This window comes from Thunnus albacares, chromosome 20, assembly GCF_914725855.1.
Source record: "Thunnus albacares chromosome 20, fThuAlb1.1, whole genome shotgun sequence".
NCBI lineage: Eukaryota > Metazoa > Chordata > Actinopteri > Scombriformes > Scombridae > Thunnus > Thunnus albacares.
Genome location: NC_058125.1, coordinates 28,205,712 through 28,226,907, shown reverse-complemented (window position 1 = coordinate 28,226,907; position 21,196 = coordinate 28,205,712). Strand labels below are relative to the sequence as shown.

Here is a 21,196-nt window from a genome sequence, read left to right as displayed (position 1 = left end):
ATTATAAACACACACATTATAAACACACACATTATACACACACACATTATACACACACACACACACATTATACACACACACATTATAAACACACACATTATATACACACACATTATACACACACACATTATGCACACACACACACATTATACACACACACATTATAAACACACACATTATAAACACACACATTATAAACACACTCATTATATACACACACATTATATACACACACATTATAAACACACACATTATATACACACACACTCATCATACACACACACATTATAAACACACACATTATACACACACATTATAAACACACACATTATAAACACACACATTATACACACACATTATAAACACACACATTATAAACACACACATTATACACACACATTATAAACACACACATTATAAACACACACATTATACACACACATTATAAACACACACATTATACACACACATTATAAACACACACATTATAAACACACACATTATAAACACACACATTATAAACACACACATTATACACACACATTATAAACACACACATTATAAACACACACATTATACACACACATTATAAACACACACATTATAAACACACACATTATACACACACATTATAAACACACACATTATAAACACACACATTATACACACACATTATAAACACACACATTATAAACACACACATTATAAACACACACATTATAAACACACACATTATATACACACACACTCATCATACACACACACATTATAAACACACACATTATACACACACACATTATACACACACACACACATTATACACACACACATTATAAACACACACATTATATACACACACATTATACACACACACATTATGCACACACACACACATTATACACACACACATTATAAACACACACATTATAAACACACACATTATACACACACACATTATAAACACACACATTATAAACACACACATTATACACACACACACACTCATACACACACTCATTATACACACACACATTATACACACACACACTCATACACACACTCATTACACACACACTCATTATACACACACACAAATTATACACACACTCATTATACACACACACACATTATATACACACACACACACAGTATACACACACACACTCATACACACACTCATTGTACACACACACACATTATATACACACACACTCATTATACACACACACTCATAATACACACACTTATTATACACACACACACATTATACACACACACATTATACACACACACTCATTATACACACACTCATTATACACACACACTCATTATACACACACATTATACACACATACACACACATTATACACACACACACTCACACACACACTCATCATACACACACACATTATACACACACTAATTATACACACACACACTCATCATACACACACACAGTATAAACACACACATTATAAACACACACATTATACACACACATTATACACACACACATTATACACACACACATTATACACACACACATTATACACACACACATTATACACACACATTATACACACACACATTATACACACACATTATACACACATACACACACATTATAAACTCACACACTCACACACACACTCATCATACACACACACATTATACACACACACACATTATACACACACACACATTATAAACACACACATTATACACACACACATTATACACACACATTATACACACACATTTTACACACACACATTATACACACACACATTATACACACATACACACACATTATAAACACACACACTCACACACACACTCACACACACACTCATCATACACACACACATTATACACACACTAATTATACACACACACACTCATCATACACACACACATTATAAACACACACATTATACACACACACATTATACACACACACAATATAAACACACACATTATACACACACACATTATAGACACACACATTATAAACACACACATCATACACACACATTATACACACACACATTATAAACACACACATCATACACACACATTATAAACACACACATTATACACACACACATTATACACACACACATCATACACACACTCATTACACACACACTCATCATACACACACACATTACACACACACTCATCATACACACACATATCATACACACACTCATCATACACACACACTCATCATACACACACCCATTACACACACACACATTATACACACACTCATCATACACACACACATTATACACACACACTCATCATACACACACTCATTACACACACTCATCATACACACACACATTATACACACACATTATACACACATACACACACATTATAAACACACACACTCACACACACACTCATCATACACACACACATTATACACACACTAATTATACACACACACACTCATCATACACACACACATTATAAACACACACATTATACACACACACATTATACACACACACATTATAAACACACACATTATACACACACACATTATACACACACACAATATAAACACACACATTATACACACACACATTATAGACACACACATTATAAACACACTCATCATACACACACACATTATAAACACACACATCATACACACACATTATAAACACACACATTATACACACACACATTATACACACACACATCATACACACACTCATTACACACACACTCATCATACACACACACATTACACACACACTCATCATACACACACTCATCATACACACACACATTATACACACACACTCATCATACACACACTCATTACACACACTCATCATAGACACACTCATCATACACACACACTCATCATACACACACACTCATTATACACACACATTATACACACACACTCATTATACACACACACACATTATACACACATACTCATTATACACACACACATTATACACACACTCATCATACACACACACATTATACACACACACTCATCATACACACACACATTACACACACACACACACATTATACACACACTCATTATACACACACACGCACACACATTATACACACACTCATTATACACACACACACACACACATTATACACAAGCATTATACACACACACACACATTATACACACACACACACTCATTATACACACACACACTCATTATACACACACACACTCATTATACACACACACACACACACATTATACACACACACATTATACACATACACACTCATTATACACACACACACTCATTATACACACACACACACACACATTATACACACACACACATTATACACACACACACTCATTATACATTCACACATTATACACACACTCATTATACACACACTCATTATACACACACTCATTAAACACACACTCATTATACACACACTCATTATACACACACTCATTAAACACACACTCATTATACACACACACACTCATTATACACACACTCATTATACACACACACACATTATACACACACACACTCATTATACACACACTCATTATATACACACACATTATACACACATACACACTCATTATACACACACACACACACATTATACACACACACACTCATTATAAACACACACAAATTATACATACACTCATTATACACACACACACATTATACACACATACACACACATTATACACACACACACTCATACACACACTCATTATACACACACACACACACATACACTCATACACACACTCATTATACACACACACATTATACACACATACACACTCATTATACACACACACACACACACATTATACACACACACACTCATTATACACACACTCATTATACACACACACAGACATTATACACACACACACTCATTATACACACACTCATTATACACACACACATTATACACACACACACTCATTATACACACACTCATTATACACACACACATTATACACACACACATTATACACACATACACACACATTATACACACATACACACACTCATACACACACTCATTATACACACACTCATACACACACACATTATACACACATACGCACACATTATACACACACACACTCATACACACACTCATTATACACACACATACACATTATACACACACTCATACACACACACACACACATTATACACACACACACTCATTATACACACACACACACACATTATACACACACTCATTATACACACACACTCATCATACACACACTCATTATACACACACACACATTATACACACACACATTATACACACACACTCATCATACACACACTCATTACACACACACTCATCATACACACACACATTATACACACACACTCATCATACACACACACATTATACACACACACATTATAAACACACTCATTATAAACACACACATTATAAACACACACATTATACACACACACTCATCATACACACACACAGTATAAACACACACATTATAAACACACACATTATACACACACACATTATAAACACACACATTATACACACACACATTATACACACACACATTATACACACACTCATTATACACACACACACACACACACATTATACACACACTCATCATACACACACTCATTACACACACACTCATCATACACACACACATTATACACACACACTCATCATACACACACACATTATACACACACACTCATCATACACACACACATTATACACACACACATTATAAACACACACATTATACACACACACATTATACACACACACTCATCATACACACACACATTATACACACACACTCATTATACACACACACATTATACACACACACTCATTATACACACACACACATTATACACACACACATTATAAACACACACATTATACACACACACATTATACACACACTCATTATACACACACACACACACATTATCCACACACTCATTATACACACACACATTATACACACACACACACACACACATTATACACACACTCATTATACACACACACATTATACACACACACATTATAAATACACATTATACACACACACACACATTATACACACACACACACATTATACACACACACACATTATACACACACTCATTATACACACACACATTATACACACACTCATTATACACACACACATTATAAACACACACATTATACACACACACATTATACACACACACATTATACACACACACACATTATACACACACACACACATTATAAACACACATTATACACACACACATTATATACACACACACACATTATAAACACACATTATACACACACACACACATTATACACACACACACACATTATACACACACTCATACACACACACATTATACACACACACATTATACACACACACATTATACACACACACATTATACACACACACACATTTTACACACACACACACATTATACACACACTCATTATACACACACTCATTATACACACACACACACACACATTATACACACACTCATTATACACACACACATTATACACACACACAGTATACACACACACACACATTATACACACACTCATTATACACACACACATTATACACACACACATTATACACACACACATTATAAACACACACATTATACACACACACATTATACACACACACATTATACACACACACACATTATACACACACACACACACATTATACACACACTCATTATACACACACACACACACACATTATACACACACACATTATACACACACACAGTATACACACACACACACATTACACACACACACACACATTATACACACACTCATTATACACACACACGCACACACATTATACACACACTCATTATACACACACACGCACACACATTATACACACACTCATTATACACACACACACACACACACACACATTATACACACACACATTATACACACACACACATTATATACACACACACATTACACACACACTCATTATACACACACATTACACACACACTCATTATACACACACATTACACACACACTCATTATACACACACATTATAAACACACACTCATCACACACACACATTACACACACACTCATTATATACACACACTCATTATACACACACACATATTATACATTCACACACAGCATACACACACACACTCATTATACACACACACACTCATTATACAAACACACATTATACACACATACACACTCATTATACACACACACACACACACATTATACACACACACACTCATTATACAAACACACATTATACACACATACACACTCATTATACACACACACATTATACACACATACACACTCATTATACACACACACACACACATTATACACATACACACTCATTATACACACACACACACACATTATACACACACACACTCATTATACACACACACAAATTATATACACACACACACACATTATACACACACACACTCATACACACACTCATTATACACACACACACACATTATACACACACACACTCATTATACACACACACACATTATACACACACACACACACACTCATTATACACACACTCATTATACACACACACATTATACACACACATTATACACACACACACTCATTATACACACACACACATTATACACACACACACACACACTCATTATACACACACACATTATACACACACACACACACACTCATTATACACACACTCATTATACACACACACATTATACACACACACACATTATATACACACACACACACATTATACACACACACACTCATACACACACTCATTATACACACACACATTATACACATATACACTCATTATACACACACACACATTATATACACACACACACACATTATACACACACACACTCATACACACACTCATTATACACACACACACACATTATACACACACACACTCATTATACACACACACACTCATTATACACACACACATTATACACAGACATTATACACACACATACATTATACACACACACACTCATTATACACACACTCATTATACACACAGACATTATACACACATACACACACATTATACACACACACACTCATACACACACTCATTATACACACACTCATACACACACACTCATTATACACACACACACACACATTATACACACATACACTCACATTATACACACACTCATACACACACACTCATCATACACACACACATTATACACACACACTCATCATACACACACACATTATACACACACACACTCATCATACACACACACAGTATAAACACACACATTATAAACACACACATTATACACACACACATTATACACACACACATTATAAACACACACATTATACACACACTCATTATACACACACACATTATAAAGACACACATTATACACACACACATTATAAACACACTCATTATAGACACACTCATTATACACACACACATTATAAACACACACATTATACACACACTCATTATACACACACACATTATAAACACACACATTATAAACACACTCATTATAGACACACTCATTATACACACACACATTATAAACACACACATTATACACGCACACATTATAAACACACACATTATACACACACTCATTATACACACACACATTATAAACACACACATTATACACACACTCATTATACACACACACATTATACACACACACATTATAAACACACACATTATAAACACACACATTATACACACACACATTATACACACACACATTATAAACACACACATTATACACACACACATTATAAACACACTCATTATACACACACACATTATACACACACACATTATAAACACACACATTATACACACACACATTATACACACACACATTATACACACACTCATCATACACACACACATTATACACACACACATAAACACACACATTATACACACACATTATACACACACACATTATACACACACACATAAACACACACATTATACACACACATATCATACACACACTCATTATATACACACACTCATTATACACACACACACATTATACACACACATTATACACACACACATATTATACATTCACACACAGCATACACACACACACTCATTATACACACACACACACACACACACATTATACACAAGCATTATACACACACACACATTATATATTCACACACAGCATACACACACACACTCATTATACACACACACATTATACACACATACACACTCATTATACACACACACACACACACATTATACACACACACACTCATTATACAAACACACATTATACACACATACACACTCATTATACACACACACCCACACTCATTATACACACACACATTATACACACATACACACTCATTATACACACACACACACACTCATTATACACACACACATTATACACACATACACACTCATTATATACACACACACACACACATTATACACATACACACTGATTATACACACACACACACATTATACACACACACACTCATTATACACACACACAAATTATATACACACACACACATTATACACACACACACTCATACACACACTCATTATACACACACACACACATTATACACACACACACTCATTATACACACACACACATTATACACACACACACACACACTCATTATACACACACTCATTATACACACACACATTATACACACATACACTCATTATACACACACACATTATACACACATACACTCATTATACACACACACATTATACACACATACACTCATTATGCACACACACACATTATACACACACACACACATTATACACACACATTATACACACACACATTATAAACACACACATTATACACACACACATTATAAACACACTCATTATACACACACACATTATACACACACACATTATAAACACACACATTATACACACACACATTATACACACACACATTATACACACACTCATCATACACACACACATTATACACACACACATAAACACACACATTATACACACACATATCATACACACACTCATTACACACACACTCATCATACACACACACACACACATTATAAACACACATTATACACACTCACTCATTATACACACACACACACACATTACACACACACTCATCATACACACACTCATTACACACACACTCATCATACACACACACATTATACACACACACACACACACATTATACACACACACATTATACACACTCACTCATTATACACACACACATTATAAACACACACATTATACACACTCACTCATTATACACACACTCATTATACACACACACATTATACACACACACACACACACATTATACACACACACTCATTATACACACACACACTCATTATACACACACACACTCATTATACACACACACTCATTATACACACACACACTCATTATACACACACACACATTATACACACACACACATTATACACACACACTCATTATACACACACACACTCATTATACACACACACATTATACACACGCATATTATACACACACTCATTATACACACACATTACACACACACTCATTATACACACACACACTCATTATACACACACACACATTATACACACACATTATACACACACACTCATTATACACAAGCATTATACACACACACATTACACACACACACTCATTATACACACACACACATTATACACACACATTACACACACACACACATTATACACAAGCATTATACACACACACACATTATACACACACACTCATTATACACACACACATTATACACACACATATTATACACACACTCATTATACACACATACACACTCATTATACACACACACACACACACATTATACACATACACACTCATTATACACACACACACACATTATACACACACACACTCATTATACACACACACAAATTATATACACACACACACATTATACACACACACACTCATACACACACTCATTATACACACACACACATTATCCACACACATTATACACACACACACTCATTATACACACACACACACACACATTATACACAAGCATTATACACACACACACATTATACACACACACACTCATTATACGCACACTCATTATACACACACACACATTATACACACACACACTCATTATACCCACACTCATTATACACACACATACATTATACACACATACACACTCATTTTACACACACACATTATACACACACACACACACATTATACACACACACAAATTATACACACACTCATACACACACTCATTATACACACACACAAATTATACACACACTCATACACACACTCATTATACACACACACACACACACACACACTCATTATACACACACTCATTATACACACATACACACACATTATACACACACACTCTCATACACACACTCATACACACACACTCATTATACACACACACACACATTATATACACATACACACACATTATACACACACTCATTATACACACACACACACACATTATATACACATACACACACATTATACACACACTCATTACGCACACACACACACACATTATACACACACTCATTATACACACACACACATTATACACACACTCATTATACACACACTCATACACACACACACTCACACACACACACACACTCATTATACACACACACACTCATTATACACACACACACTCATTATACACACACACACTCATTATACACACACTCATTATACACACTCATTATACACACACACATTATACACACACATTATACACACACACATTATACACACACACACTCATTATACACACTCATTATACACACACACATTATACACACACATTATACACACACACACACTCATTATACACACACATACTCATTATACACACACACACACTCATTATACACACACTCATTATACACACTCATTATACACACTCATTGTACACACACACATTATACACACACACACTCATTATACACACACACACTCATTATACACACACACACACTCATTATACACACACACACTCATTATACACACACTCATTATACACACACACACTCATTATACACACACACACACTCATTATACACACACACACTCATTATACACACACACACACTCATTATACACACACACACTCATTATACACACACACACACTCATTATACACACACACACTCATTATACACACACACACTCATTATACACACACACACACTCATTATACACACACACACTCATTATACACACACACACTCATTATACACACACACACACTCATTATACACACACACACTCATTATACACACACACACACTCATTATACACACACACACACTCATTATACACACACTCATTACACACACACACTCATTATACACACACTCATTATACACACACTCATTATACACACACACACTCATTATACACACACACACTCATTATACACACACACACACACTCATTATACACACACACACTCATTATACACACACACACACACTCATTATACACACACACACGCTCATTATACACACACACACTCATTATACACACACACACACTCATTATACACACACACACTCATTATACACACACACATTATACACACTCATTATACACACACACATTATACACACACACACACACTCATTATACACACACTCATTATACACACACACACTCATTATACACACACACACACTTATTACACACACACTCATTATACACACACACACACTCATTATACACACACACATTATACACACTCATTATACACACACACATTATACACACACACACACACTCATTATACACACACTCATTATACACATACACACTCATTATACACACACACTCATTATACACACACACTCATTATACACACACTCATTATACACACACATACACACACTCATTATACACACACACTCATTATACACACACACTCATTATACACACACACTCATTATACACACACTCATTATACACACACATACACACACTCATTATACACACACACTCATTATACACACACACTCATTATACACACACTCATCATACACACACACACTCATTATACACACACACATTATACACACACATACACACACTCATTATACACACACACTTTATACACACACACTCATTATACACACACTCATTATACACACACACATTATACACACACACTCATTATACACACACTCATTATACACACACACTCATTATACACACACTCATTATACACACACTCATTATACACACACACTCATTATACACACACACACACACTCATCATACACACACACACTCATTATACACACACACATTATACACACACATACACACACTCATTATACACACACACTCATTATACACACACACTCATTATACACACACTCATCATACACACACACACTCATTATACACACACACTCATTATACACACACTCATTATACACACACATACACACACTCATTATACACACACACTCATTATACACACACACTCATTATACACACACTCATCATACACACACACACTTATTACACACACACACACACTCATTATACACACACACTCATTATACACACACTCATTATACACACACATACACACACTCATTATACACACACACACACTTATTACACACACACACACACTCATTATACACACACTCATTATACACACACATACACACACTCATTATACACACACACTCATTATACACACACTCATACACACACACACTTTATACAGTCAGACAGACAGACAGTCAGTCAGTCAGTCAGTCAGTCAGTCAGTCAGTCAGTCAGTCAGTCAGTCAGTCAGTCAGTCAGTCAGTCAGTCAGTCAGTCAGACAGACAGACAGACAGACAGACAGACAGACGTCCAACTGAAGCTGAAGACGACGTCTGATGTTTGATAACTGAGGTTTTATTACATCATCTACCAGCCGGTGGAGGCAGACGGCGCCGCCCAGAGTCGGTTCTTCCCGTTAAAGGGGAGTTTTTCCTGCTTGTGGAGGAATGTTGGGTCTCTGTAGATCAGATGCTCTATGTGGAACGAACCCTGAGATGAGTCCGTTGGTGCTTTATCAATAAAACCGATCGGTATTGAATGTGTTCGTCTCTGCAGAGTTGAAGGAAACCGGCCGACGGTCGGGGATGACGCGATGAGGCCCTGAATCTCTCCCGTGTGTTTGTGTGTTTCAGACTCGTTCCTGAGGAGTCGCTCCAGCTCGGACCACGAGGCCACGGCCATGATGAAGGCTCAGTTCATGAGTCTGTGGGACGGACTGGACACGGACGTCCACTGCCAGGTATCAATACACAGAAACAGCGTAGACGGCCTTCCTCCGCTGCTCTCATCTGCTTTACATCACAGCTCAGTCTGATCACCTGTTTGTGTTTGTCGTCACATTTCCTTCATGACAGAAACTAACAGTAACAACAACAACAACAACAACAACAATAATAATGATGATGATGATGATGATGATGAGTGTGTTTGTGTCAGGTGATCATTATGGGAGCCACCAATCGTCCCCAGGATCTGGACTCTGCTATTCTGAGGAGGATGCCGACCAGGTTCCACATCAACCAGCCGGTATACACACACACACACACACACACACACACACACACACACACACACACACACACACACACACACATCAATTAATCAATACAACACTGATTGGAGATAGATCAATAGATCATGTTTACAGTAAAGTCTCCACCTGCTCTGTTAACTGACCAGCAGCTGTGCAGTGAAAGTAAAGTGAGGATGTTTCATGAATAGTTTTTATTGATCAGCAGAAAGCTGAAGCTAATCAATATTTACCTTTAAAACAGCAGCAAACAGTGTTTCAGGTTCTCGGCAGCTTGAATGTTGCTGCATCTGAGTCCATGATGAAGATGCAGCGTCATGACTCTGGCTGGAGCAGCTGGATCAGAGTGGTCTGGGGGCTACAGGATCAGAGTGGTCTGGGGGCTACAGGATCAGAGTGGTCTGGGGGCTACAGGATCAGAGTGGTCTGGGGGCTACAGGATCAGAGTGGTCTGGGGGCTACAGGATCAGAGTGGTCTGGGGGCTACAGGATCAGAGTGGTCTGGGGGCTACAGGATCAGAGTGGTCTGGGGGCTGCAGGATCAGCTGGATCAGAGTGGTCTGGGGGCTACAGGATCAGCTGGATCAGAGCGGTCTGGGGGCTGCAGGATCAGAGTGGTCTGGGGGCTGCAGGATCAGCTGGATCCTGGATCAGAGTGGTCTGGGGGCTGCAGGATCAGTTGGATCAGAGTGGTCTGGGGGCTGCAGGATCAGTTGGATCAGAGTGGTCTGGGGGCTGCAGGATCAGCTGGATCAGAGTGGTCTGGGGGCTGCAGGATCAGCTGGATCAGAGCGGTCTGGGGGCTGCAGGATCAGCTGGATCCTGGATCAGAGCGGTCTGGGGGCTGCAGGATCAGCTGGATCAGGGTGGTCTGGGGGCTGCAGGATCAGCTGGATCAGAGTGGTCTGGGGGCTACAGGATCAGCTGGATCCTGGATCAGAGCGGTCTGGGGGCTGCAGGATCAGCTGGATCAGGGTGGTCTGGGGGCTGCAGGATCAGCTGGATCAGAGCGGTCTGGGGGCTGCAGGATCAGCTGGATCAGAGCGGTCTGGGGGCTGCAGGATCAGAGTGGTCTGGGGGCTACAGGATCAGAGTGGTCTGGGGGCTGCAGGATCAGCTGGATCAGAGTGGTCTGGGGGCTGCAGGATCAGCTGGATCAGAGTGGTCTGGGGGCTGCAGGATCAGCTGGATCAGAGCGGTCTGGGGGCTGCAGGATCAGCAGGATCAGAGTGGTCTGGGGGCTACAGGATCAGCTGGATCCTGGATCAGAGCGGTCTGGGGGCTGCAGGATCAGCTGGATCCTGGATCAGAGCGGTCTGGGGGCTGCAGGATCAGCTGGATCCTGGATCAGAGCGGTCTGGGGGCTACAGGATCAGTTGGATCAGAGTGGTCTGGGGGCTGCAGGATCAGCTGGATCAGAGCGGTCTGGGGGCTGCAGGATCAGAGTGGTCTGGGGGCTGCAGGATCAGTTGGATCAGAGCGGTCTGGGGGCTGCAGGATCAGCTGGATCAGAGTGGTCTGGGGGCTGCAGGATCAGCTGGATCAGAGCGGTCTGGGGGCTGCAGGATCAGCAGGATCAGAGTGGTCTGGGGGCTACAGGATCAGCTGGATCCTGGATCAGAGCGGTCTGGGGGCTGCAGGATCAGCTGGATCCTGGATCAGAGCGGTCTGGGGGCTGCAGGATCAGCTGGATCCTGGATCAGAGCGGTCTGGGGGCTACAGGATCAGTTGGATCAGAGTGGTCTGGGGGCTGCAGGATCAGCTGGATCAGAGCGGTCTGGGGGCTGCAGGATCAGAGTGGTCTGGGGGCTACAGGATCAGCAGGATCAGAGCGGTCTGGGGGCTGCAGGATCAGAGTGGTCTGGGGGCTGCAGGATCAGTTGGATCAGAGCGGTCTGGGGGCTACAGGATCAGCTGGATCAGAGCGGTCTGGGGGCTACAGGATCAGCTGGATCAGAGCGGTCTGGGGGCTACAGGATCAGAGCGGTCTGGGGGCTACAGGATCAGCTGGATCAGAGCGGTCTGGGGGCTGCAGGATCAGAGCGGTCTGGGGGCTACAGGATCAGCAGGATCAGAGTGGTCTGGGGGCTGCAGGATCAGAGTGGTCTGGGGGCTGCAGGATCAGCTGAATCAGAGCGGTCTGGGGGCTGCAGGATCAGAGTGGTCTGGGGGCTACAGGATCAGTTGGATCAGAGCGGTCTGGGGGCTGCAGGATCAGCTGGATCAGAGCGGTCTGGGGGCTGCAGGATCAGAGTGGTCTGGGGGCTACAGGATCAGCAGGATCAGAGTGGTCTGGGGGCTGCAGGATCAGCTGGATCAGAGCGGTCTGGGGGCTGCAGGATCAGAGTGGTCTGGGGGCTGCAGGATCAGCTGGATCAGAGTGGTCTGGGGGCTGCAGGATCAGCTGGATCAGAGCGGTCTGGGGGCTACAGGATCAGCAGGATCAGAGTGGTCTGGGGGCTGCAGGATCAGCTGGATCAGAGCGGTCTGGGGGCTGCAGGATCAGAGCGGTCTGGGGGCTGCAGGATCAGCTGGATCAGAGTGGTCTGGGGGCTGCAGGATCAGCTGGATCAGAGTGGTCTGGGGGCTGCAGGATCAGCTGGATCAGAGTGGTCTGGGGGCTGCAGGATCAGCTGGATCAGAGTGGTCTGGGGGCTGCAGGATCAGAGTGGTCTGGGGGCTGCAGGATCAGCTGGATCAGAGTGGTCTGGGGGCTGCAGGATCAGCTGGATCAGAGTGGTCTGGGGGCTGCAGGATCAGCTTTGTTCATACAAACAGAAAACTAAATGAAAGCAGATTTTCAGGTCGACTGTTTGTGTGTTTGTGTGTTTGTGTGTTTGTGCAGAGTGTGCAGCAGCGAGAGCAGATCCTCAAACTCATCCTGGAGAACGAGAGCGTAAGTTCACCACTTCCTGCAGCAGCTCATTGGCTGCCTTACATATGTTTCACCTGTTAGAACAGGCCCCGCCCTCCCAAACACCCCGACTGACCAGCAAGAACTGAATAATTCACCCGCTTTAAAAAACCATCCAGTACATATATTCATCCATTCATTATTATTATACATCATCCATTCATTATTATTACACATCATCCATTCATTATTATTATACATCATCCATTCATTATTATTATACATTATCCATTCATTATTATTATACATCATCCATTCATATATTACACATCATCCATTCATATATTATTATACATCATTCATTCATATATTATTACACATCATCCATTCATATTATTACACATCATTCATTCATATATTATTACACATCATTCATCCATTCATTATTATTACACTTCATCCATTCATATATTATTATACATCATCCATTCATTATTATTATACATCATTCATTCATATATTATTACACATCATCCATTCATTATTATTATACATCATCCATTCATTATTATACATCATCCATTCATATTATTACACATCATCCATTCATTATTATTACACATCATTCATTCATATATTATTACACATCATCCATTCATTATTATTATACATCATCCATTCATATTATTACACATCATCCATTCATTATTATTACACATCATCCATTCATTATTATTATACATCATTCATCCATTCATATATTATTATACATCATCCATTCATTATTATACATCATCCATTCATTATTATTACACATCATCCATTCATTATTACACATCATTCATCCATTCATATATTATTACACATCATTCATTCATATATTATTACACATCATTCATCCATTCATTATTATTACACATCATTCATTCATATATTATTACACATCATTCATCCATTCATTATTACACATCATCATTCATATATTATTACACATCATCCATTCATATATTATTACACATCATCCATTCATATATTATTACACATCATTCATCCATTCATTATTACACATCATCATTCATATATTATTACACATCATCCATTCATATATTATTACACATCATCCATTCATATATTATTACACATCATTCATCCATTCATTATTATTACACATCATTCATTCATATATTATTACACATCATTCATCCATTCATTATTATTACACATCATCCATTCATATATTACACATTATTCATCCATTCATATATTACACATCATTCATCCATTCATTATTATTACACATCATCCATTCATTATTATTATTATACATCATCCATTCATTATTATTACACATCATCCATTCATATATTATTACACATCATTCATTCATATATTACACATCATTCATTCATATATTTCACATCATTCATTCATATATTATTACACATCATTCATTCATTCATATTATTACACATCATTCATTCATATATTATTACACATCATTCATTCATATATTACACATCATTCATTCATATATTACACATCATTCATCCATTCATATATTATTACACATCATTCATTCATATATTACACATCATTCATTCATATATTATTAGACATCATTCATTCATATATTATTACACATCATTCATTCATATATTATTACACATCATTCATTCATATATTATTACACATCATTCATCCATTCATTATTATTACACATCATCCATTCATTATTATTATACATCATTCATTCATATACTATTACACATCATTCATTCATATATTATTACACATCATTCATCCATTCATTATTATTACACATCATCCATTCATTATTATTATACATCATCCATTCATATATTATTACACATCATTCATTCATTCATATATTATTACACATCATTCATTCATATACATCATTCATTCATTATTATTACACATCATTCATTCATTCATATATTATTACACATCATTCATTCATATATCATTACACATCATTCATTCATATATTATTACACATCATTCATTCATTCATATATTATTACACATCATTCATTCATATATTATACATCATCCATTCATATATTATTACACATCATTCATTCATTCATATATTATTACACATCATTCATTCATATATTATTACACATCATTCATTCATTCATTCATATATTATTACACATCATTCATTCATATATTATTACACATCATTCATTCATATATTATTACACATCATTCATTCATATATTATTACACATCATTCATTCATATATTACACATCATTCATTCATATATTATTAGACATCATTCATTCATATATTATTACACATCATTCATTCATATATTATTACACATCATTCATCCATTCATTATTACACATCATCCATTCATTATTATTATACATCATCCATTCATATATTATTACACATCATTCATTCATTCATATATTATTACACATCATTCATTCATATACATCATTCATTCATTATTATTACACATCATTCATTCATTCATATATTATTACACATCATTCATTCATATATCATTACACATCATTCATTTATATATTATTACACATCATTCATTCATTCATATATTATTACACATCATTCATTCATATATTATACATCATCCATTCATATATTATTACACATCATTCATTCATTCATATATTATTACACATCATTCATTCATATATTATTACACATCATTCATTCATTCATTCATATATTATTACACATCATTCATTCATATATTATTACACATCATTCATTAATATATTATTACACATCATTCATTCATATATTATTACACATCATTCATCCATTCATATATTATTACACATCATTCATTCATATATTACACATCATTCATTCATATATTATTAGACATCATTCATTCATATATTATTACACATCATTCATTCATATATTATTACACATCATTCATCCATTCATTATTACACATCATCCATTCATTATTATTATACATCATTCATTCATATACTATTACACATCATTCATCCATTCATTATTATTACACATCATCCATTCATTATTATACATCATCCATTCATTATTATTACACATCATTCATTCATATATTATTACACATCATTCATTCATATATTATTACACATCATTCATTCATATATTATTACACATCATTCATCCATTCATTATTATTATACATCATCCATTCATTATTATTACACATCATTCATTCATATATTATTACACATCATCCATTCATATATTATTACACATCATTCATTCATATATTATTACACATCATTCATCCATTCATTATTATTACACATCATCCATTCATATATTATTACACATCATTCATTCATATATTATTACACATCATTCATTCATATATTATACATCATTCATTCATATATTATTACACATCATCCATTCATATATTATTACACATCATTCATTCATATATTATTACACATCATTCATCCATTCATTATTAATACACATCATCCATTCATATATTATTACACATCATTCATTCATATATTATTACACATCATTCATTCATATTATTACACATCATTCATCCATTCATTATTACACATTATCCATTCATTATTATTATACATCATCCATTCATTATTATTACACATCATTCATTCATATATTATTACACATCATTCAGTCATTCATTCATATTATTACACATCATTCATTCATATATTATTACACATCATTCATTCATATATTATTACACATCATTCATTCATATATTACACATCATTCATTCATATATTATTACACATCATTCATTCATTCATATTATTACACATCATTCATTCATATATTACACATCATTCATTCATTCATATATTATTACACATCATTCATTCATTCATATTATTACACATCATTCATTCATATATTATACATCATTCATTCATATATTATTACACATCATTCATTCATTCATATATTATTACACATCATTCATTCATATATTATACATCATTCATTCATTATTATTACACATTATCCATTCATATATTATTACACATCATTCATTCATTCATATATTATTACACATCATTCATCATTCATATATTACACATCATTCATTCATTCATATTATTACACATCATTCATTCATATATTACACATCATTCATTCATTCATATATTATTACACATCATTCATTCATATCATTACACATCATTCATTCATATATTATTACACATCATTCATTCATTCATATATTATTACACATCATTCATTCATATATTATACATCATTCATTCATTATTATTACACATTATCCATTCATATATTATTACACATCATTCATCATTCATATATTATTACACATCATTCATTCATATATTATTACACATCATTCATTCATATATTATTACACATCATTCATTCATATATTATTACACATCATTCATTCATTCATATATTATTACACATCATCCATTCATATATTACACATCATTCATTCATTCATTCATTCATATATATATAGTGATCATAGACATCAGTCTGGTTATTGAACACCAGTCCGAAGTGCTTTTTTCTCCTATTTTTCCTGAATGCAGCA

At 36.2% G+C, this 21,196-nt stretch overlaps 1 protein-coding gene across 1 annotated transcript in view; it reads left to right on the top strand.

Moving 5' to 3' along the window:
- atad1b (ATPase family AAA domain containing 1b) overlaps positions 1 to 21,196 on the top strand; it is a 47,659-nt gene that overhangs the window by 24,013 nt on the left and 2,450 nt on the right. Inside the window, exons 6-8 of the mRNA XM_044338522.1 lie at positions 13,358 to 13,464; positions 13,662 to 13,751; positions 16,601 to 16,651. Of these exons, the coding sequence (XP_044194457.1) occupies positions 13,358 to 13,464; positions 13,662 to 13,751; positions 16,601 to 16,651 (248 nt within the window). The remainder of the gene's footprint in view (positions 1 to 13,357; positions 13,465 to 13,661; positions 13,752 to 16,600; positions 16,652 to 21,196) is intronic.